The 24,625-nt window shown below is 39.0% G+C and overlaps 1 protein-coding gene across 14 annotated transcripts in view; it reads right to left on the bottom strand.

The window, feature by feature from the left end:
• Positions 1 to 24,625, bottom strand: part of SCN11A (sodium voltage-gated channel alpha subunit 11) — a 122,922-nt gene that overhangs the window by 18,066 nt on the left and 80,231 nt on the right. For all 14 annotated transcript variants that reach the window (XM_074345186.1, XM_074345184.1, XM_074345185.1 and 11 more), the window contains 7 exons: positions 22,197 to 22,385; positions 19,815 to 20,162; positions 18,148 to 18,579; positions 10,390 to 10,503; positions 9,565 to 9,679; positions 6,754 to 6,908; positions 2,975 to 3,148 (listed from right to left, as the gene is read on the bottom strand). In XM_074345186.1, the coding sequence (XP_074201287.1) occupies positions 2,975 to 3,148; positions 6,754 to 6,908; positions 9,565 to 9,679; positions 10,390 to 10,503; positions 18,148 to 18,579; positions 19,815 to 20,162; positions 22,197 to 22,385 (1,527 nt within the window). The remainder of the gene's footprint in view (positions 1 to 2,974; positions 3,149 to 6,753; positions 6,909 to 9,564; positions 9,680 to 10,389; positions 10,504 to 18,147; positions 18,580 to 19,814; positions 20,163 to 22,196; positions 22,386 to 24,625) is intronic.

The following is a 24,625-nucleotide window of genomic DNA, read 5'->3' as shown; positions in this document are numbered from 1 at the left end:
ATTATTCAGGGTGGGAAGTCTTCTGCTAGTTTTATTTCTACCTGACTTGATTTATCACTCTGCATTATGTTTTTGAGATTTATCATGTTGATATATATTCTTTTTAACTGTTATGAAATATTACTGTATATAAACATTCATATTTTATGGATCCATTCCCCTTTGGTGAATATCTAAGTTATTTCCATTTCTTCGCTACTATGGACAACAGCAAACTGAATGGACGTGTGCATTTTTCCTGGGTACACACATGAGAGTTTTCCTTAGATGTATAACTAGAAGTGGTATTTCTGGATTGCAAACTGGGCTCATTTGTAATTTTACTTAATAGTGCAAAACTTTCCCCAAACTGACTATAACAATAATTAGCAGTAATAAGAGATTCCATTTTTCTAAATCCTTCTTGTATTAGATATTATCCAATTAAAAATTTTTTGTCTATCTGATGAGTAAAAAGAAGTCTCTCATTTTAATATGCAGTTCTGTGCTAGCTTGTGATATAACTAGTATGCATATGTTCTTCACACATTTATTAGAAAATCGAATTTCTGTGAATTGCCTGTTTGCATCCTCGTCATTCTTACACTGGGTTGTCTTTTTCTGGTTGATCTGTAGGGAGTATTTATATACTGTAGATTATAATTATCTGTTATGTATATGACAAATACTCTCTTCAGGGCCTAGCCTGTCTTTACCTCTAATTATAGTACTGCTGAATAGAAAAACAAAGGTTTACACTTTAATATAGTTGAACTTATATATACAGTTTTTGTGGTTGTTTTACATTTTTCTACTCCAAAATTATAAAGATCATTTTATGCAATCTCAACTAATAAGCAACATAAAAGGATTATTCACATACATTCTCTCTCATTTAATCAGCACAGTAATGTTCTGAATCAAGCAGTGTTACACATCACCACCACGTTGTAGATAAGGAAGCCTGAGCACAGGGGATCAACTTCTTTCAGGTAGAATTGGGTCTGTTGGATGCTAAGTCTAACAACAGTAATGGTGCACCACACTCTGAGTGCTTTCTTTGGGATTTACAAAGCTATCTCATTATAAGATTATTTCTTTTCTTGTTCTACTCATTTTTGTTCCATTCACCATTATCAAGGTTTTGCTAGTCCCATTACGTAAGTTTGCAAGCCTCCTCTATTTTTCTGTTCTTTGTAACAATTTAAATAAGGTTGGAGTTAACTGCTTGTCTTAGTTCAGGCTGCTATAACAGAATACCATAGCCTGGATGTATAAACTTATGCAGAGTATCATTTCTCACAGTCTGGAGGCTGGGAATCCCAAGAGCAAGGTGCTGGCAGTGTCTGGTTGAGGGCCTGCTTCCTGGTTCACTAAAGCCATCTTCTTGCTAAGTCTTCACATGGTAGAAGGGGTGAGGAAGCTCTGTGGGGTCTCTTACAAGATCACTAACCCCATTTGTGAGGGTCTGTGAATGCCTTCTTGTCTTAATCAAATGGCCCACCTCCAAACACCAACATACTGGAGGTTAGGTTTTAACATATGAATTTCTAGAGGACACAAACATTCAGTCTGTAACACTGTTCCTTGGAAGTTCGGTAAAACTTGTCTGTGAAACCACCTGGGCCTGTGCCCTTTTTGACAGTGTAGTATCGGGCTACTGTTTTGATATTTTAAATAGTTATTGTTAGATTTATGTTATCTATTTTGTATCTAGTCAAACTTGGGTAATTTATAGCCCACATTCTCATTTTTATTCATATGGAAACTTACGTCAAAACCTTAAGCACTTTGCTTGAGGTTACACAGAAAGAGAGCAAACAAAGGAACTTGAGGACCAGTCTCCTAAATTTAGGCCAGTAAACCACGTCCCTAGAATAGACACACCAATCTGTCCATCACCTTATGGAGTTTTCACTATAATCTAATAAGACAATTGGTGCGCAGTAATTAGCACTTTGGAAACTGACAGGGTGCCACACAATGAACACGGGGATGCTTGTGTTGGAGCTCCCATGGCACTGACACCTTTCTAAAATGCCTGAACCACATGGCCTATTTGTGCCCTCCAACAGCATTATGGCTCTCCATGTGGTGTGCTGACCACATGGCTTATGCTATGCACTTGTTATATCTACTTCCTTAAATAGCACAGACAAAGTCTAATTAGCTCCTGGAGAAAAAGGATATAGATATTTAAATCAAGGGCTTTGGAGTGAGGCTTACTAGGTTTGAGTCTCATCTCCATCACTTCTAGCTGGACAATCTTGAACATGTTTCTTAGCCTCTCTTTTACTTAGTTTACCTACCATATGAAATGGCTGTGATAATTAAAATAGAGAATGCATAGGCACATGGCAGAGTACATGCTATAGAGAAAGCAGTTGAAAAATGCGATCTACTATGATGACTACTGGCCTTAGCGTCATACAGAGTGAGGTGTGAATTCCAATTTCACCTGAAACAAGTTGCTAACTCTCTGAGTTTCAGGTTTCCTTGTCTGTAATATGGTAGGTGTGTATGTAATATGGTAGGTATAACTCTGCTTAACTTGAAACACTGTTGTACAGATTAAATGCAAAAAAAAATGTATTTGAATAATCTTTTTGTTGCTTTATAATCAAGATGGAGACCAGTCTAGTCTGTTGGCTGCTAACCTGCTTTGAGAAGTCTTGAAAGGAAATGAAAAGTTGGGAGGAGAAGGAAAACTCAAGGATATGTAAAGTTACTCTGGGTGTACATCAGACATAAGCAGTGCTTATGGAAAGAAGTGGATGAGGACTATCATGGAAAGGGTTGGGGTGGTGAGTGTATGAAGCATGAGGAATGGGACACAGGGAAGGCTGGACTGCTGATGGATAAATATGAAGAAAACTATTCTGGAGAGGCACTCATATGAGGCACACAGGAAAAGCAGCTCCCACATGATCCTCTCCCCGATCCCTTCCCACCCCGCACCCACTGCCTACCTGAGACACAGAGATGGTAAACTTACAATCACAATGATGAAATCGAGCCAGCACCAGGCACTGGTGAAATATTTCCCAAATCCAAAGGCCACCCATTTCAGACCCATCTCCAAGATAAAAATGTATGTGAAAATATTGTCAGTACAATGAAGCAATGCTTCGATTTGAGGTTTTCCATTAAGGTGAATATCTTCAAATACCTGAAATGATAAGGCACAGCCACAGGCCAGGTTGAATTCCCTGCTGGCTTTACTTATTATTTTTCTTCCTTATTTGAATAAACTAGTATCTCTCTTGGTGATGAGGTTTTACTTAAAAAGTATTAATGCTGAATTTTTCCAATGGAAACAATTCATTAAGTAAAACCAGAAGAATGAAAATCCTATTTCTAGATTTCTGCTGCCACTATAGTTTCCCAGGCTCTCATCACTAACCTCTAGAATTAAAAATAATAATAATCTTCCTAATGGACAACCACACTACTTACTGGTCTTTCTAATCCTTTCAACTCTTGCCAACAATATCTTGTAAATTTTTCCAGAACCTCCCAGTGGCATATACCCTCTCTTTCATCCTCCCAGTTACCTAAGTGGCTCTATTCTGTGGCCCTCCATTGCTTATAACATCAAGTTCAAATGCCTTAGCCCACACTCTAGATCCTGCCAACCCTAAGGCTCATCATCGTCCACCACAGACAGCATTATCCACTTACCCCAGTGTTTCCTACAGATCTGATCATTTTGTATGTGGACCACGATATGTAACAGTTTGAGAAGCATTGGGCTAGAGCTCCCAGTATAAATTATTTTGACTATTAAACCTTCATTAAGGGTGATTACAAAAATAAGACAACCTAGCTTTTGGAGAGATCCTTTTCCACATTACATACAAACATTTCTCTCACCCAAAGTGTGTGTATGTGTTCATGTGTGTGGTTCCTCAGGGTCTATATGACTTAGGGTATAAGCTGTCCCTTTGGCATTTACAGTGTTACTGAGGATGAAATAAAGGAGAGAAGGGGCCTGGGCACTAAACTTGCCAAGACGTTAGGGCAAACTCTGAAGGCAAGAAAGAAATCAGCCCTGCTGTCAGGGACTAAGGATGTCCCACAACCCCATGACCCTAGGGAAAAATACTGCAAAAGAATAAAACAGTCTCACTTCCAACCCCCAAGTGGGCTTTTGACTGAAGAAGACCCTTAATCTCCCCCATTGGCTCCTCGCCTGCCTTTAGATTGCAGTTTGGCTCACATCTTCTATAGGAAACTGTCCTTCCACAGGAACGGGTTAGACGCCATCCTGCATGGCCCCATGTCCCCCACTGCTTCTCTGAGTGTATCACTATGGCCCCGGGCTATTACTGCCTAGACGCCACCTGTCTTCCTTACTAGCCTCCCAACTCACTCAGGTCAGGGGTTGTCTTTTCGCCTCTTTTTTTTTTTTTTTTAACATTTTTTATTGATTTATAATCATTTTACAATGTTGTGTCAAATTCCAGTGTTCAGCACAATTTTTCAGTCATTCATGGACATATACACACTCATTGTCACATTTTTTTCTCTGTGAGTTATCATAACATTTTGTGTATATTTCCCTGTGCTATACAGTGTAATCTTGTTTATCTATTCTACAATTTTGAAATCCCACTCTATCCCTTCCCACCCTCCACCCCCCTGGCAACCACAAGTCTGTATTCTCTGTCTGTGAGTCTATTTCTGTCCTGTATTTATGCTTTGTTTTTGTTTGTTTGTTTGTTTTTTGTTTTTGTTTTTTAGATTCTCTTTAGGAGAGACAAATCTGAATGGTGTTGGAAGCTCATTTCCTCTCTCATTTTGGAAACATAGCAACAGGCTGTCACAGCACATCTGAGTTTGCTCAGTGGAAGAGCTGATGTTAGCAACTGAGCTTTGGAGGCTCCCACACTATAACTAGTTATAATACATTTATAACTAGGCTATTTCCTAATCCAGGAAGTTCTTATTATTACCTAGTTGCCCAAATCAGAGTTTTGCAAACTCTAATGAGCCCCAAATCACCCAGGTTCTGATTCAGCAGGTCTGGGGAGGGCCCATGACTGTACATTTTTAACAAGCTACCAGGTGGCACTGGGGCTGCCGGTCCATTTACCACATTTGGTGGCAGGGGACTGGATGTTTTTTGTCTCCTTTTCTCTACAAATATGTACAATGAAACAGGGCCTGGGTCCCACTCTTGAAACCCTCTACATTGTGTGTTCAGTCTCACTCTGCCCAGCCTGTGCTTGCCTCATCTGAAGGCAGATAAGAGCCAGGAGGATTGTGTGACCTCTGCTACTTCTCTGATTATATGCTTTCTCATGGGGTGCCATGCGGCATGTGTCTGTGACCTTTTGACAACACCACTGCTTTCACACTGACTGGTACAGGGCATGGTAAACAATTACCATTTGTGGAATAAATGCAAGAACCCTATCACTTGAAAGAGTAGACAGCTAGAGAAATGTAATGACCAGAAGATTACAGGGAATCCTAGACTGAGGGTTACCAATAAAAATTAATCAAGGGAGTTCTCTGGGATAGTTTTAGAGAAACTTGCTTTTTTGTTTCAGGAATAATTTACATTGCAGAAGTAGGTAAACGAGGATGTCTGTTGATCACAGGCTCTGGTGGGCCCCAGTATGTGCCCATCTCCTTTCACCTAGAGTTACAAAGGTATAAAGCACTTACCAGGAAGGCAGGGGTGCAGAAGCAAGACATTTCATTGTCCCTGCTAGCAACTTTTTTTTTTTTTTTGAGTAAAGGTAGATTTATTTAGAGAGATACATACTGCATAGAGTGTAAGGCAAGAGAAAGGCAAGGAAAGAGGTGTGGGAATCGGGTGCTCAGGTTAAAGTAAAAGTAGGTACACACTCCATAGACACAGTGAGGGCCGTCTCCAAAGAGGAGGGAGAGAAAAAGGGCCCCTGCTAGCAACTTCTTGTGAAATGTTCTGTGACTCTATATCAATAAGGGGGAATCAGTATTCTATTCACTTGACATGACAAAATAGTAAGGGAATTTAGTTTTATCTTATGGCCATTTTAAGAGGAGACACAAGACATAATGGGAGGGAGAGAGAGAGAAACATGTAGGTGATAAGAGAGATGATACTGTTGTTCAAAGTGGGGGTGTGTGTGTGCAGAAGGGGAAAGAAGGACCAAAAGGTAAGGAGAACGAGCAGAAAGGAGTTTACGACTATATGGCCAGGAAGGCTGATGGATTCAGTTATTTCTAAGCCTCACTGGAAATCACACCACACCTCAGTTTTGGAAGGATCTGTCATGCACAGAAAGCAATATCTCTTTGTCCTGCCCCTCAAGGGATCATGAGTGGAAAAAATAACAAGGTAACTTATATCCTAATCTGGTCCCTGCAGCCTTCAAATCTAATGTTTTACCTTTTAGAAAGCAGCACTATGGTCTTCAGGAAAAGAGAGAGTAAGAACATTGCTGTCTAGAGGAGGAAACATGTAGGATATGGTGAAAATTTCTAGAAATCCTCCAGGAATAATGGACAGATCTGGAGTCCAGGGCTAGGCTCCAACAGCCACTTTAAAGTGCTGATGTGGGTCATGCTTCCCACAGATATAGCATCTTTGGCTGGGGGACTTCCCAGTTGTAGCATGCCTCCAGAACTTGTGTAAAATCCTGTTGCCTAAGTGGATCCACTAACAGAGATCCCACTTCTGCCTGGTCTCCCCACATTCACAGCCCCATGAGGGGCCAAGTCAGAATGAAGCCTCCCAGCTGACTTGATCCCCAGTGTCCCCAAAAAACCATGATAATTTACCAGTGCCCCACTGCTCAGCAGAATCACAAAGATAATAAAGCTCTCAAACCAGCTGTGTTTCACTATTTGGTAGCAGGTTTTCCGTAGGTTCCACCAAATGATCCAAGGGGACTTTCTCTTGTCCATAGCACAGCATGGAAAGCAGCAATTCAGGCCTGCAAGGAATTAGACCAGCACATCATCATTAGTGTCTGTAGTAAATCTGCACTCATAGCCCAACTCCACACCCCTACCTGTACACACCACGTGACTTCACAAATCCTCCAGCTAAAGAAGTGGTGTCGTTTTCCCAACCCTGGGAATCTGGGCTCAGCCATGTGACAAAATTTGGCCAATAGAGCAGAGTAGGAGTCATAATGTGCCAGGTCTGACTCAGTGAAAACTTCAACAAAGACACAGAAACTACAGAAAATATTAAAAAGAACCAATCATAACTGACAAATAATTGACATTAAAAATGCCCTAGAGGGAATTAACAACAGATTAGAGGATGCATAGGAACAGAACAGCAGTCTGGAAGACAGAGCAGTGGAAATCACCCAATCAGAACAGCAAAAAAGAAGAAAGAATTTTTTAAATGTGGAGTGTTTAAGAGACCCCTGGGACAACATCAAGCATACTAACATTAGCATTATAGGGAGAACCTCCATAAGACTATTGGTGAGTTTTCAGCAGAAACTTTATAGAGCAGAGGGACTGGTAATAATATATTCAGAATGCTGAAAGAAAAAACTTACAACCAAGAATACTCTGTCTGGCAGGTGAACATTCAGAACTGAAGGAGAGAGGGTTTCTCAGACAAGCAAAAGCTAAAGGAGTTCATCACCACTACACCAACCTTACAAGAAATGTTAAAGAACTTATTTAAACAAAAAAGAAAAGGCTATATAACTAGAAACAAGAAAATTATGGAAGAAAAACCTCACTGGTAAAGGCAAACATATAGTAAAGGTAGTGGATAACCATCTGTAAAGCTAGTCTGAATTTATTGTACCAGGTTCTCTTGTATATGACTGATTGTTTTTCTCCAGCTGCTTTTAAGATTCTCTATCTTTAATTTTTGACATTTTAATTATAATGTGTGTTGAGGTGGATCTCTTTGGGTTCATCTTGTTTAGGAATCACTATGCTCCCTGGACGTGGATGTCTGTTTTCTTCCCTAGATTAGGGAAGTTTTTGGCCATTATTTCTTCACATGACATTTCTGTCCCTTTTCTCTTTCTTCTCCTTCTGAGGCCCCTATAATGCCAATGTTAGTACGTTTGATGTTGTCCCAGGGGTCCCTTAAACGCTTCACATTTTTAAAAATTCTTTCTTCTTTCTGCTGTTCTGATTAGTGATTTCCACTGCCCTGTCTTCAAGACCACTAATTTGTTCTTCTGTGTCCTCTAATCCATTGTTAATTCCCTCTAGTGTATTTTTCCTACATTTTCTAAGTCTTTGTTAAAGTTCTTCCTGGAATTAAGTTCTCCATCTTTCTCCCTAGTTTGGTGAGAATTCTTATGATCATATCTATGAACTCTTTATCAGGGAAATTACTTACCTCTGTTTCTTTAGGGTTTTTTTTCTGGGGTTTCATTTTGTTCTTTCATTTGGAATATATTCTTCTGCCTCCTCATTTTGTTTGACTTTTAGTTTTTGCTTCTATGAATTAGGTGAAACAGCTACCTATCCTGGCCCTGAAGGAGTGGACTTGTGTGGGTGTGTCCCCTGTGTAGACTGCTTATGCCTAACAGCTTTAGCAGGGCAACTGGGGCTGGAGCATGCCTGGGGCACTACAACCCAAGGCCACATAGGCAGAGCAGCTAGGGTTAGAGTGGGCTTGAGCTGGGGTCAGTCTCTGTGGAGCACTGAGGTCACCTTGGTGGGACTGCTGAGGCTGGGCAGGCCTAGGCTAAGGGCAGTCCCTGGGGAGTGCTGAGCCCAAGGCTGCCCTGGTGGCATACACAGAGCTGGAGTGAGTGAGGGCCGGGCGAAGTTCTGGGGGGAAGCAAACAAAGGCTCTTGCTGGTACCTCGGACCCCACAGAGGGCTCCAGCAGTTCCCTGCCCATTTGGCAGAAGCTCTAGGGTTAGTACATGGATTTCCTTCCAGTATAGGCTAGATGTCATTTAGGACATCTTTTGCTGTGTCCTAAGGTGGGAGCCAGTACTCAGGCCCCTTAGTAATATCCCTTCCTGTTGCACATCACTACACTGGGGGTGGTGTTCCCATGGATACCATGTCTCCATATTTCCGCCCTGCTTCTATGTGGTCCTTCTATATGTAATAGCTGTTCAATCAGCCTACACTTCTTTTTCAGGAGGAACTTATCTATATGTAGGTGTAGATTTGGTGTGTCCATGGGAGGAGGTGAGCTCAGAGTCTTCCTACATCACCATCTTGGACCCCTTCTCCCAGAGAAAAATCTTGAGGGATGAGTTGAGGGCCTGGTAGGAACTCCAGCCAACCCCAGACTTATGGTCAAATTCTCCTGGTCTGTGACCTCAAGTACATCCTGACAATTGATGTCCTGGGGACTACAAAAAGTGGCAGCAATATTGGCCAGTAGGTTTTCCAGGGAAAATTTCTAGAGTTTCTACCCTGGTTTTGGGGCTGTATAAGTTGAGCCCACTTGAATCAAGAATTTCCTAAAATCCTTTTTGCCTGGACCTGATAATCCAGGGGAGGCCTTTCTTTTTCTTTCTTTTTTTTTTTTTTGTCTCCAGGAGAAGTAGAAAGAAGGTATCTATCAAAACTATACAGCTTCAAAGAATAACAGAATACCATCCAAATATTCCATTAACTGAATGTAGAAATACTGCCACTTACCTTTGGGCAAACATCTCTCTGGTTCCTTCTTGGAAACCATGTCAGATATCTGCCTGAAAGGATCCTGTGGATCAATGGTGCTACATTCTGAGAGGACACTGGTATCATCAGACTTCTGTACAGCAGAACAAAGGAAAGGAGGAATCATTTACCAACACCCTCCCTCACCATGGTAGTACCTAATACTTCATTTTGTGACTTTTTAGGCATGAAACTAGCTTATGAGGGTTGTCTAGAAAGCATCCCTCTTGTTAGATCCTTTCCTAATGCTCTGACCAGCCCTGAGTTCAGGAGAGAATTCTCTAACTGCTCTTGCTTGGCTGATGAAAGGCAAGGCACATGAAGATCTCAACTTCCTTCTATCCAAATCCTACCTCTGATCCACTAATCTTAAATACAGAAGCCAGGTGAAGAAGAGGAGGCCACTTTACTGAGACTGAAATTATCAGCTACCTCAACTCCCAGAATAATAGGCCTAGACCAGTGGTTTTCCTGCAGGAGGAATCTTGACCTTCAGGAGACATTCTGACAATGTTTAAAGACACTTTTAAAATTTTTAAAATTGGGGGGGGGGATACTATGGGCATCTAGTGGGTAGAGGCCAAGGTGCTACTAGTCACTCTCAACACACAGAATAGTCCACCACAATAAGGAATTATCCAAATGTCACAGTAGAGAGGCTGAGAAACTCTGGCCTAGAGCTGTACTTAACATCTAATTCTGGCAGTTTGCTCTGCACAAATCTTGATATTTTCCCATAGTGACTATCTTAGAGAAGGTTATGGATGAGCCATGTTTCGTCTGGGAATACCTTGGGGAAATTACCTTTTGGGGATTCTGTATTGACAGATAAGGATCATCTTCAGAGAATACATCAATTTCTACACTTTGAGCTCCTGGACTGGTGGACTCCTTGTTCTTCTGATGTAGTTCATAAGCCTGACAGAGAAACCCAGAATAGAATTAATATTCCTCCTGGACATCTCACTTGAGATGAAACAAGTTTAAATTCCTTTTGGTTTTCTGTTTGTTATAAAAATTGTGACATTATTAATCTTTTTCTTTTTACTTTTTAAAAATGCTCCCGGAAAAACTGAACATATAATAATTCTGGGAAAACGGCTATACAAAACAGATAAAAAAAACTTACTCATAAGTAATATAACCAAAACAATATGGTTTGGGTACCAAATTCACTAGATAATTGAGAGGTGAAACTTACTGTATCCTCACTCACACTCAACCCCAAACAGCAGAATACACATTCTTCTCAAGTGCACATAAAATACTTCCAATATAGACAACATGCTAGGCCATAAGGGAGCCTCAATAAATCTGAAAGGATTGAAATTGTACAGAGTATGTTCTCTGATCACAATGAATTAAAATTAGAAATGAACAACAACAACAAAAATTTGAAGAATTCACAAATATGTGGAAATTAAAATATTCTTAAATAGACAACAGGTCATATAAATCACAAAAGAAATTAGAAAAGATTTTAAGATAAATGGAAATGAAAATACAATATGCCAAAATTTGTTGAATGCAGCTAACAGTGCCTAGAGGGAAATTTATAGCTATAAATAGCTATAATTTAATAAAAGAAACATCTCAAATCAATAGCCTAAACTTCTATCTTAAGTCACTGGAAAAGGAAGAGAAAACTAAACTCAAAGCAAGTAGAAAAAAGCATGAGCAGAAATTAATAAAATAAAATAGATAGACCAAATCAACAAAACCAAGAGTTGATTATTCTAAAAGATCAACAAAAGTTGACAAAACTAACAAAACTGACCATGAGAGAAGATCAAATTACTAAAATCAGGAATGAAAGAAGGGATATTACTATCAACCTTACAGGAATCAAGAAGACTTTAAGGAAATACTATGAATAACTGTATGTCAACAAATTAGATAATTTCAATGAAATGGACATATTCCTAGAAATACAAAAACTACCAAAACAGACTCAAGAAGAAATAGGAAATCTAAATAGCCATATAACAAATAAAGAGATTGGATTTGTAATTTAAAATCTTCCCATAGAGACTTCCAGTTTCTGGTCTGACATGTAAGAAGACATGTAGGTCTCCACTCTACCTTAAGAAGTAAATGCTGGAACAACTGGAAAATCAACAAATCTTAGATTCATAAGAGAAGTGAGATCCAGGGCAAACTGCTGTCTCCCAAGCTGGAAAGACAGACAAGCAAGTACAGAGAATCACAACTTACTGGAGCAGAAACCCAAGAGCAAAACCAGCTGTGGGAACCAGTGTCAGGATAGGGAAACCTGAACTATTACTGACAAATTGCCAGTGGCTCAGTATGCACAAGTCTAAGAGATAAAAAAGCTCCAGGGGACCCAGCCCTCAGGAGGCCACCACAGTTTTGTGGGTTTTACTTCTTGGAGCTCTACCAGGTTCTCACAGCGAATATCAGAGAAAAATCCCCTCGTGCTTCTGAAAAGGGGAGTAGAAAAGGAATCGCTTCAAAAAATGGGAGAGCGTTCTGTTCTTAACAAGGTCTGCCCTCCAAAGAAACTAGTTAACTAGTGCCTAACCTGCTGGGGTTTTATCAGGGCCTGACCTGGGTGATGGAAATACCCAGTTGCAGCCAGCTTTAGGTTTCCACATGGAGGGAGGGAAATATCCAACTCCAGGTCACTCTAGCCATTCTGTCCCACCTAAGGTGGTGGGTGGGAGGGGGGTACTGAGCAACACTGTGGAGTTCACAGTCCAGAAGCACAAGTGACTAAAAGACTGAAACCTAAACATAGGACTACAGAACTCTTCCATTCTCCCCACACCTTACCAATACATTACCAAAGGCCTATCTGCAGCCATTCCATCTATCCAGTACATCAAGTCTGACAATGAAGAAAAAATTTAAAAACATACCAAAAGGCAAAAAATGCAGTTTGAAGAGGCAGAGAAAGCTTCAGAACTAGACTCAATATGGCAGAGATGTTGGAATTACCACTTTAGGAATTTAAAATAACTATGATTAAAATGTTAAAGGCTCTACTGGATAATGTAAGCATGCAAGAATATACAAGCAATTTAAACAGACAGACAGAAATTCTCAGAAAGAATAAAAAAGAAATGCCAGAGATCAAAAACACTCTAACAGAGCTAATGAATGCCATTAGCAGGCTTATTAGTAGAGTGGACACCGGTGAGGAAAGAATCTTTGCACTCAAGGCCAGCTCAATAGAAACCTTTAAAACTGAAAAGCAAAGAGAAAAAACACAGAACAAAACAGAACTGAATACCAAAGACCTGTAGGGAAACTACAAAGATATAATATACTTATAATGGGAATAGCAGAAGGAGAAGAGAGAAAAGAACAGAACAAATATTTGAAACAATAATAACTGAGAATTTTCCAAACAATATTAAATCTCAATTATAGTTTGTAACATTATTTGGATGGACCTTGAGGACATTATGTTCAAGTGAAATAAGTCAGACTGAGAAAGATAAATACTTTATGATATTTATATGTGGAATCTTAAAATATCAGAATTTGGAAAAACAGAGAGTAGAATCATGGTTACCAGGGGCTGGAAAGTGGAGGAATTGGGGAGATGCTAGTTAAAAGTACAAACTTCCAATTAAAAGATGAATAAGTCAGGGAATCTAACGTACAGCATTGTGATTATTGTAAACAATACTGTATTATATACTTGAAGTTGCTAATATAGTGAACCTTAAATGTTCTCACCACAAAGAAAGAAATGATAATTATGTGACATGATGGAGATGTTACTAATGCTGCTGCTACAGTGGTAATCATATTGTAATAGATATATGTACTAAATTGTGTTGTACACTTTAAATGTACACAAGGTCCTATGGTGGTTATATCTCAATAAAGCTGGGGGAAAAAGAAAAAGAAGAGGAGGAAGACTTCTCAACTCATTTAATGAGGTCCATATTAACCTGATACCAAATCCAGGCAGACACATTACAAGGGAAAAACCTAGAGATGCAAAATTATTAACAAAATATTAATAAACTGAATCCAAATATATATAAAAGGATAATATACTTTAACTGAGTAGGGATAATCCAAGGAAAGCGCAGTTGATTTAACATTCAAAATAAACAAGAAACTATTAGTGAGACTGAATATCCTATTGGTAATTTACATTTTCTGTATTTATGTGTAGCCTTCGATTTATTTTCTATTGATTTATATTTATATGTATAATTTATATGGGTTTACTATCTATATACATAGACAGACCATATATATATATACCATATATAAATACATAAAAAAATTAAGATTGCCCCAACTCTCAATTCTACTAAAAATAAATAAATGAGAAAAAAAAACCCTATGATTATACCAATAAATATAGGAAATGCATTTCAGAAAGTTCAATATGTATTAATGGTTTAAAAAAAAAAAACCTCCTAACAAACCAGGAATAAAGGGAACTTCCTCAACTAAGATCTTAATGGGGAAAGGCTTTATGTTTCCACCTAAGATCAGGAGCCAGGCAATATATACACTCTCATGACTCCTAGTCAACACTAAACTGATGGCCCTAACCAATGTAATAAGGCAAGGAAAAAGAAAATTGTTTTAAAAAGTAAAATTATCTTTGAAGATGAAATAATTATATGCATAGAAAATTCTAAGGCATCTATAAAAAAAGCTTTTGGAATTACCAAGTCAGTTCACCAAGGTTGCAGGACACAAGGTCAAAATACAAAAGCCAATTACATTTCTGTGAACTAATTATGAACATTTGGTAATTGAAATTCTAAAAATTACCATTTAAGATATCATAAAGACATTAACTACTTAGGGGTAAATTTAACCAAATACGTCAAGACTTCTACACTGTAAACTACAAAACATTGTTAAGAGAAATCAAAGAAAATCTGCATAGGTGGAGAACTATACACGTTCATGAATCGGAACATACAATATTGTTAAGATGCCAATTATCTACAAAAAGATCTATATATTCAATGCAATTCTAAACAAAATCCCAGCAGTCTTTCCTATGAAAAGTTGGCAAGCTGAATGTAAAATGCATAAGGAAATGCAAAGGACTACAACAGCCCAATAGCCAAAATAAATCTGATAAAGAGTGAAGTTATGTAACTTGCTTTAAAAAATTATTATAAATCTACAGTAATAAAGACAGTGCAGTATGGCTATAAAATAGATACACAGATCAATTAAACAGAATTAAGAGTTCATAAAAAGGTATATATCTATATATACACACACACAATTGATTTGTTAATTTTATTTTATTGAGTTATAGTCAGTTTACAATGTTGTGTCAATTTCCAGTGTAGAACACAATTTTTCAGTTATACGTGAACATACATATATTCATTGTCGCATACTTTTTTACCATGAGCTACCACAAGATCTTGTATCTATTTCTCTGTGCTATATAGTATAATCTTGTTCATCTATTCTATATATACCTGTCAGTATCTACAAATTTCAAACTCCAATTTGTCCCTTCCCACCCCGCTATCCCCTGGCAACCACAAGTTTATATTCTATGCCTATGACTCTGTTTCTCTGTTGTATTTATGTTCATTTGTCTTTTTCTTTTCTTTTCTTCTCTTTTCTTTTGTCTTCCTGTCTTCCTTCCTTCCTGTCTTCCTTCCTTGCTTCCTTCCTTTCTTTCTCTCTTTCTTTCAGATTCCACATATGAGCGATCTCATATGGTATTTTTCTTCCTCCTTCTGGCTTACTTCACTTAGAATGACATCCTCCAGGGACATCCATGTTGCTGCAAATGGCATTATGTTGTCATTTTTATGGCTGAATAGTATTCCATTGTATAAATATACCACTTCTTTATCCATTCCTCTGTCGATGGACATTTAGGCTGTTTCCATGTCTTGGCTATTGTAAATAGTGCTGCTATGAACACTGGGGTGCAGGTGTCTTTTTGAAGTAGAGTTCCTTCTGGATATGTGCCCAGGAGTAGGATTACTGGGTCATATGGTAAGTCTATTCCTAGTCTTTTGAGGAATCTCCATACTGTTTTCCACGGTGGATGCACCAAACTGCATTTCCACCAGCAATGTAGGAAGGTTCCCTTTTCTCCACAGCCTCTCCAGCATTTGTCATTTGTGGACTTTTGAATGATGGCCATTCTGACTGGTGTGAGGTGATACCTCATTGTAGTTTTGATTTGCATTTCTCTGATAATTAGTGATACTGAGCATTTTTTCACGTGCCTGTTGGTCATTTGTAGGTCTTCACTGCAGAATTGCTTGTTTAGGTCTTCTGCCCATTTTGGGATTGGCTTGTCTGTTTTTTTCTTATTAAGTCATGTGAGCTGCTTATATATTCTGGAGATCAAGCCTTTGTCAGTTTCATCTTTTGCAAATATTTTCTCCCATTCCATAGGCTGTCGTTTTGTTTTGCTTATGGTTTCCTTTGCTGTGCAAAAGCTTGTAAGTTTAATTAGGTCCCATTTGTTTATTCTTGCTTTTATTTCTATTGCTTGGGTACACTGCCCTAGAAGAACATTTTTGAGATGTATGTGAGATAATGTTTTGCCTATGTTTTCTTCTAGAAGGTTTATTGTATCTTGTCTTATGTTTAAGTCTGATCCATTTTGAGTTTATTTTTGTGTATGGTGTAAGGGAATGTTCTAGCTTCATTGATTTACATGCTGCTGTCCAGTTTTCTCAACACCATTTGCTGAAGAGACTGTCTTTATTTCATTGTATATTCTCGCCTCCTTTGTCAAAGATTAGTTGACCAAAAGCTTGTGGGTTCATTTCTGGGCTCTCTATTCTGTTCCACTGGTCCATATGTCTGTTTTTGTACCAATATCATGCTGTTTTGATTACTGTAGCTATGTAGTATTTGAAGTCTCAGAGGGTTATTCCTCCAGCCTCTTTCTTTTTCTGCAGTAATGTTTTGGCAATTCTAGGTCTTTTGTGATTCCATATAAATTTTATTATGATTTGTTCTAGTTCTGTGAAATATGTCCTGGGTAATTTGATAGGGATTGCATTAAGTTTGTAGATTACCTTGGGCATTAAATATGACCATTTTAACAATATTGATTCTTCCAATCCAGGAGCATGGGATATCTTTCCATTTTTTAAAGTCTTCTTTAATTTCCTTCATCAATGTTTTATAGTTCTCCGTATTTAAGTCTTTCACCTCCTTGGGTAGATTTATTCCTAGGTATTTTATTATGTTGGGTGCTATTTTAAAGGGGATTGTTTCTTTACTTTCTTTTCAATTCTTTGTTGATTCATCATTAGTGTAAAGAAATGCAGCTGATTTTTGAACGTTAATCTTGTAACCTGCAACCTTGCTGAATTCTTTGATTAATTCTAGTAGTTTTTGTACATACAATTGATTTTTAACAAAGATAATAAGTTGATTCATTGGGATAAGAATAGTCTTTTCAATATAATGTACTAGAATTACTAAATATATATACAGGGAAAAAATGACTCAACTCATACCATTTATAAAAATTAAACTGGAATGCATTATGGACTTGAACCTCAGAATTAAGCCTATAAAATCCTCAAAGAAAACATTTGAAACTTTAGGTTTTTTAAATACTTTTTGGAATGGAAACAAAACACATGAACCATAGTGGTAATACTGATAAATTATATTTCATCAAAATTGAAAATTTCTGCTCATTGAAAGATACCATTAAGAAAATTAAAGGTGAACTACAGACAGAAAATATATGCAATATACATATCAGAATAAGGACTTACACATATTCAGAATATGTAATAAACTCTTACAACTCAATAAGAAAACAAATCCCTCAATAAAAGTGAGCAATAGATATATCACCAATGAAGATATTATGCAATATCACTATTTGTCATTGAAATAAAAATTAAAACCACAGTGGGGTACCACTACAAACCTATTACAGTGGTTAAAATTTTAAAAGGGATTTAAAACATAATGTTTGATGACATCAAACATTGGCAAGGATATGGAGTAATGGAACTCCTGTACATTGCTGGTGGGTGGGAATGCAGTATGTTACAACCATTATGGAAACCTCAGGAATATACAAACAGCCCTGCTGCATCCAGAATGAAGTCTGTAGGTGTCCATTTAGGACATCCATCACCTGCCACTCCCTGACAGCCCTCATCTCTCACCACTTCTCACCCATGAGCCCCTCACTGGTCCCTGCAGAGACTCTAAGTTTTTTTCCCACCACTGTCTCTTTTGCTATGCTACTCTTTTAACCTTCCACATTCCCTTTCCTCACCTTTCAGCCAATTCAAACTCTATATTTCTTCTTTCAGGGCTCAACCAAAGGCACTTGTTTCCCCTGTTGCCCCAGCCCACTCTGATCTTGCTCCCCTCTGAATCTCTCTGACACCTCCCATCTGTACCACATGTGCACGACCATGATTAGAACCAGCCCTGGGATGTGTATACTGGTCTTGAGGGGCAGCCACTCAACAAACTAAGGGTACATTTTATACCCTTATCATCTCTGCACAGTGCTCAGAACAGGGCAGTCAACCCGGTGCCCCATGGCAACTCTAGCTTTAGACAACATCTAAGTCTACGTGTGAACCTTCATACCTGTTTTCCAGCCTCAGGTTGTGTGACACACTGTGTCTTATCTTCATCAGGAGATTCAGCATTATCTTCTTCCTCTGCAAGTGGGGCCAACCAAGTCCGATCATGTCCGATACTCAAGGTCTTTGGTGCATAAGTCAGTACCCCAAACTCCTCCTGGGTCTCTGGGCCCCTTTTAATCTCTGTAACCAGGGGAATGACGTCTTTGTTCTCTGCAGCAAGGCCTCCTGTCACCTCTTTTTGCTTTGGTAAATGCTGCCTCCTGTACTGCTTGCGACAAAAATGCTCAAGAGTATGTATCACAAAACAAAAAGCCCAGCGGAACCTATCCAGGGCTAACTGTACTTTGGTTTTCCTGGCCTCTCCTTCCAAGTGGCCATCTCTCTCCTCATTGCTGAAGGAATTTAGCAGCAAGGCAATGAAGAGGTTGAGTACCTGGGAAGGGGCAAAGGAGAGGGGTGGGTTATAGCTCAGTGGTAGAGTGTATGCTTAGCATGCACAAGGTCCTGGGTTCAATTGTACCTCCACTATTAAAAAAAAAATTAGCAAAGGAAAGAATAAGTAGGTTTCCAGAACTTTTCCCCAAGACCCAAAACAAAGTCAAATAAGAGTTCTCTGTCCTTCTGTCTTCCAAGAAAGTTCATCTATAAAATAAATAAAGAGGACAGAAGACTGAGGAAGTTTAGAGACATCAAGATAAGACTGAAGAAAAACTGAAGTTAAGGAGTACAGAGAGCCTCTATTTGCTAAGTCCTCTTTGCTACTTAAGTGCCCTTCTCAAGTACCGTGTCTTCCTAGTGCTCCCTTTCCACTCCCTTGGGTGATATCTGATCTTCTGATCTCTTGTATCTCTTACTGTCTATCAACAACACTTATAAGGTACTTAGGATAAAGCTATTATGTATGGATAGATTTGCATTATAGCCCCAACTTGATTCTGAAGATCTTGTGCTCAGGTATCCCTGTCTGTCTCCTGTCTCCTCACACCCTCACTGGTGTACGCCTAGTTAGCCTCTCCATAAATATCCACATTTCCAGCTGCAAGTAACAGACTTAGCACAGCTTACACAATAAGAAAATGTAACATGACAAGATGATTGACACTAAAACAGGGGACCAATTATGACCTGACGATAGGTTTGTTCCACCTTCCCTCTATGTTCTTCAGTGTTGACTTCGTCTTAGTTTGGTTCTTCTAATGGTCCCATAATGGCTGCAGTTCTACCAGGAACCACAGTCATAAAAGGCCCAGAGGAGGTAAAAAGGACCATTTTTCCCCCCTTATCCCTTCTCCTCCTTCTCCTCCATCATCATCTTCTTTTAAAGAACAAGAAACCTTCCTCAGGGGACATCTCTTTACATTTTACTGACCAAATTCAGTCAAAAACCCCTACCTCAGCAAATCAGCAAATCAATGGTTTTTGAATAATTACCTAGCGTAGAATAGACATTGGGGCATTAGTCTTCATGAGTACTACGTGATAAGGTTTTGTTTCATGTTTACTGTAGTTCCCTCAAACCAAATTCAAATGCAGATTTTTATATACAATAAATTTATAGTTCCATATTTAGAATAACAATTTTCACTAGTGAAGTGCTGCAAAAGAAGATAATGCATTTTTTAGTTCATGTATTAACTACAGCAACAACAACAAAACTAAGACACTCACCACGAGTTTTCCCATCACCATGATCAGCAGAAAGACAATAACGCACAGGTATCGATCAGCTTCTTGCATACATTCCCACATGTTTTCGATCCATTCCCCACACAGGATGCGGAATACCACCAGAAAGGAGTGGTAGAAATCCCCCATGTGCCAGCGTCGGGGTTCTTCCGAATTACTCTTTTTATAACTGAATTGAGAGCCAAAAAGCTGCATGCCAACTACTGAGAAAATGAAGACCACAATGCCCAAGACCACAGTCAGGTTTCCAAGGGCCCCAACAGAATGGCCAATTATCTTAATCAGTGTGTTTAAAGTTGGCCAGGATTTGGCTAACTTGAAGACCCTCAGCTGTAAAAACAGACAATAAACAAAAAGTGGAAGAAAAGCCAGTTAAGGACAAATTCCATCTGCTCAGCTATAATTCAAATGACATGTTCCCAAAACACAGCATTTATGACTATCAAAAATCTTTTCAAAGCCAAATTCATCTTAAACATTGTCACCAACACCATGTCCTAATATAATATTCACCTGTATCTACTTTTTGTTTTAAAAATGGAATAGTTTGGTCTAATTTTTTAATGATAAACACTTTAGGATCATAACGGTGGAATTCAGCATACATATTTATTAAATAAAATGAATGTTTTGGAACCCTATATAATATACCAAGGGTCAAAAACTCTGGCCCCAGTGTCAAATCCAACCTACTGGCTGTTTTTATATGATCTGACAGGTAGGAGTGTTTTTTACATTTTTAAATGATTGGAAATAATCAAAAGAAAAATATTTCATTACACATGAAAATTATATGAAGTTCAAATTTCCATGTCCATAAATAAAGTTTTATTGGAACACATTTATTCTCTGATGTCTACAGCTACTTTCGTGCAACAATGGCAAAACTGAATGGTTTCAACAGAGAACATGTGGCCTGTAAGGCTGAAAATATTTACGATCTGGCCTTTTACAGACAAAGTTTGCTAACTCTTGGATTATATAATTAAGGTTACAAGTTTGAATATAGACTTTGTAACAATAATGAGAGTAACATGATGTTTTGTACCTAAGAGAGAAAAGGCACTCAGCTACTCAAGACATGCTCTTCTTCCAAGGAGAAATTTTCTCCATGGAAACTGACAGACCTCATAGGAGACAATAACCTTAGGAAAAAACACAACAACTAGTTTCATAGATTCTTTCTGATATTAACTTCCAATGTAAACCGTGGTTTCACCCCAAAGTATACTCCTGTTAAATATCAACTATTTAGGGCTAGAAATATTCCAGGTCAGTAAGACTTATATCATAAGAGAAAGACCACCACTGTCTACTCAGAGGAGAGCGGTGGGCATCTCAGGGAGAAATCATAGTTCTGTTCTCATACACAGATAACACCAGAGTTCCTTGCCTCAGAGCATGGCTGTAATGAGCCTAAACAATAGTAATACAAATGTAATTTTGCTCACCTAAGCACCAATAAAAGTTTAGGGAACAGCCTAATTATGCCTGACTTTAAGCAGTGTGATTTTCTAACATATGCCAAGTATAAAATATATGCTTAGGTAACTGAATCAAATAAGTGATTATTCTACAGGCTTAGAAATCCTATCCACATTAGAAAAAAAAAAAGTAAATCTTTGAAAGAGGACAAAAGGCCACCTTTCACGGTTTCCCCAGTCCCCTCTCAGATGTGATTTCTCTGTAGCTTTCTATCCATACCTCTTGCGGGGTCTGCCATACTCTACTGTGCCTCATGGTCATTTCTGGGCCTGTCTTGTATCTTCCCTAGACTGCAAACTCCTTGAAGGCAGTGCTTTCCTCATCTTTGAGCCTCCCCTTGTGTCAGCTCACAGCAGGTACTCGCAAAGGTTGCCCTGATGCTTCCAAAGGTTAACAGATGGAGTGCAAAGATTGTAGAACAGGAACATGACAGTGGCAGCAGTGAGGAGGGACCTTAAGAGACAGTATCTGCTGGCAGCACTGGTTCCCCTCGTAGGCTCCTGTAGGCTACATCCCTTGATGAACCCCGCCGAGAGGGTGCCTAGCTCAGGGCTCCATTGGGGAAGAGATAACTGGAGGGGTTGTACACAAAGCAAGGAGCATAGTCCTGACACTGAAAGACACAACTTTGCATCGGGTTGCCTGAAGGGTTATCTTGTGTGTTACAGAAGGCAGGTGGAAAAAGTAGGGGTTCAGCTGGTAGAAGACACCCTGGGACTCAAAAGGGTTATTAAAGACCTGGGTGGGAGGAGTGCAGTTTTGGTTCTCAGGTTAAGATAAGATGGTAAAGTTTTATCCAAAATAACCACTGAACTTACTCAAGACTCTCCAAATCCTGGCAGCTAAGTTATTCAGTAAGATAAGAAAGTAGTGCCTTACCACTCTTAAGGAACGAAGGAATAACATCCAACTTCGTTTCCTTGCAGCTGTACTAGCTAACATCGCGTCTATAAAACTCAGAAGAGCAACAATGCTATCAAAAATGTTCCAGCCTCGGCGAAAGTAATGGTAGGGATCTAGTGCGATGATTTTTAGGCACATTTCAGCCATGAAAATGCCAGTAAAAACCTACAGTGAGACAAAGAAAAATGAGAACAGGAAGTTACCTCTTCTTGCAGATACACTTTTAAGAACAGTCCAAGGGAATTACAGAGGTTATAAAGAAATAAAATGTATTCTTATGCTTGATACAATACACCCTGAAATTCATGAAAAAGAACCATTTACCACTATAGCATGAACCTCACTCTACCTTTGCTCCTCACTCCATCCCCTTTCTATGGTGCCACTCCAGTGTCACCAAGCTCACAAACATCAGGATGGAGAATAAATATTATTTCCCATTTTGTTGAAAATGAAGCAAAATTGGCTTCTTGGTAGATGGAAGTATAATAGAAAGTGTCAAGCAATTCCTCTTCTGAATTCTCTTCAAAATACTAACAAAAACTTCAAAACAGGGGGTGTACATAACAGCCCTGAAACTAAATTAAAATACTGTCCATAAACCAGAATCCAGGAAGAGTTCACCTAATCACTCAATCTCAACACCGCTTGATCAGAAAAAAATTTAAAAAGGGCCCAGAGCAGAGAACTGAAAAATAGTACCAAGGACAGAAAAATGTCTTTGAGCAACCTAATACATAGGATAAATCCTAGATTGGCTATGGTTGAAAAGAGGATTAGTGAGTCAGAATATAATCCTAAAAACTCATTAGAATGCATGGCACATCATGCCAGAACAAAATATCAAAGAATTAAAAGGAAGGGCAAGCGTTTAAAAAGTACTAAACTATGTGTTTTCCTTGGGAAAAATTAGTTTTTTGTCTTTAACAATTAGATAAATTCAGGCTTAAGAAATTTGCAAAATGTTGAATCTGTTATCTTTGCAGAAGATAAAGCAAAGCATTTCTTCATAGCAAATAACACATTCTCTATCACACACACACAAATTAAACAGAAATGAGAAAAATGATAGTATGACAATAATATGATAATATTAAAAGGTTAAAGCCTTTAAAAATGTTGTCAGTTATAAGACTCTCCTCTTCAGTTCTAGAAAAAGCAACAACAACCCATAAATGATTACATCTCCTTATTAAAAGTAACAGATGATGTAGTTTTATAAATAATTCAATGACTTACTATTTATAAAACATATCTGTAAAATAAAATGGCACAAGCTAAATAAAAGGTTGGGCAAAGATAAATCCAGGATAGGCAAATAAAAAGAAATCAAGGGTGGCAAAGAAAATTCAAAGCTTTAAACTTTCCCTTTAAACACTGCTGCCTACCCCTGCCCAATGCCACAATCAGTGCCTAAAAGCACATGGAGTTCCCTGTTCCGGTTAATTGGGCTGGACTGATCCCTATCCCCTTTTGACTCGCTCTTCCTCCTCCTGTCTCCTTTAGGCTTTAGGTATCTTAGCCCTACAGCATCCCCAGATGCTTTGGGACCATTGGTTTTACAATCCAACTCAACTGCTATTTATAGCTTCTAGAGAGCTCAACATACTCCCCTGATTCAAACAATCCCAAAGTCTGCAGAGTCCATTCTTAAGTCTAGTCCATAGATCTCCACAGACCAGCTTAATCCTGATGCACTCATCAGAAGAGGGAGGTCTGAATGTGTTCTCTGGAGCTCAGGGCTCCAAGGCCTCCATCCACCACCACTATGGGGGCACAACAGATGAGGTGGTTGCTACTTTTTAGTGCATGTCTAGAGAATGGGGCACATGGTGTGGAAGCACAGGCTATGTAAGCAGCTCTGTGTGTTACTCTTCAGTTTTCAGGACCCCAGCTGCTGCCTGTGTCCTCAGATACCAAATGTCCCTATGCCTCCTTCTGTATCTGGAGAGGGTGAAGAAGAATGTCACTTAATTAGTCAGTTTCAACTGCAAAATACAACTTCGCCTCAGCACCCAGGACGCCTGGTCAGTGGGAAATCTGAGAGGGCGCTTTGGTCATTTCCCACAGTTGGACCAGCAGACGAAGTGACTGGATAGACCACCTCTGCAATTTGGAAGCCCTGCCCAGGGGGATGTCTCTGGGTTCTTTGGTTATTCTCTGGAACTTATCCAGTAACTCCATCTACCAGAAGGTGATAAAAGATGGGTCTGCCAAACTTGTTGAGGTTGGGACAGTGGCCCTGAGGGCACAGCATTGTGCCTCCAAGTGAAACAACATGGAGAGGCCATTCTGGGATACCTCAACAGGAGAGAGCTGAACACACTTGCCTGGAGCCCAGAAGACCCCCGCCTGTTTGAAGGTACTGCATGTGTTAGGTTTATGGTGCAACATGGAATTGAATC

Source organism: Camelus bactrianus, chromosome 17, assembly GCF_048773025.1.
Source record: "Camelus bactrianus isolate YW-2024 breed Bactrian camel chromosome 17, ASM4877302v1, whole genome shotgun sequence".
Taxonomy (NCBI): domain Eukaryota; kingdom Metazoa; phylum Chordata; class Mammalia; order Artiodactyla; family Camelidae; genus Camelus; species Camelus bactrianus.
This window is presented reverse-complemented; position numbering and strand designations above follow the sequence as displayed.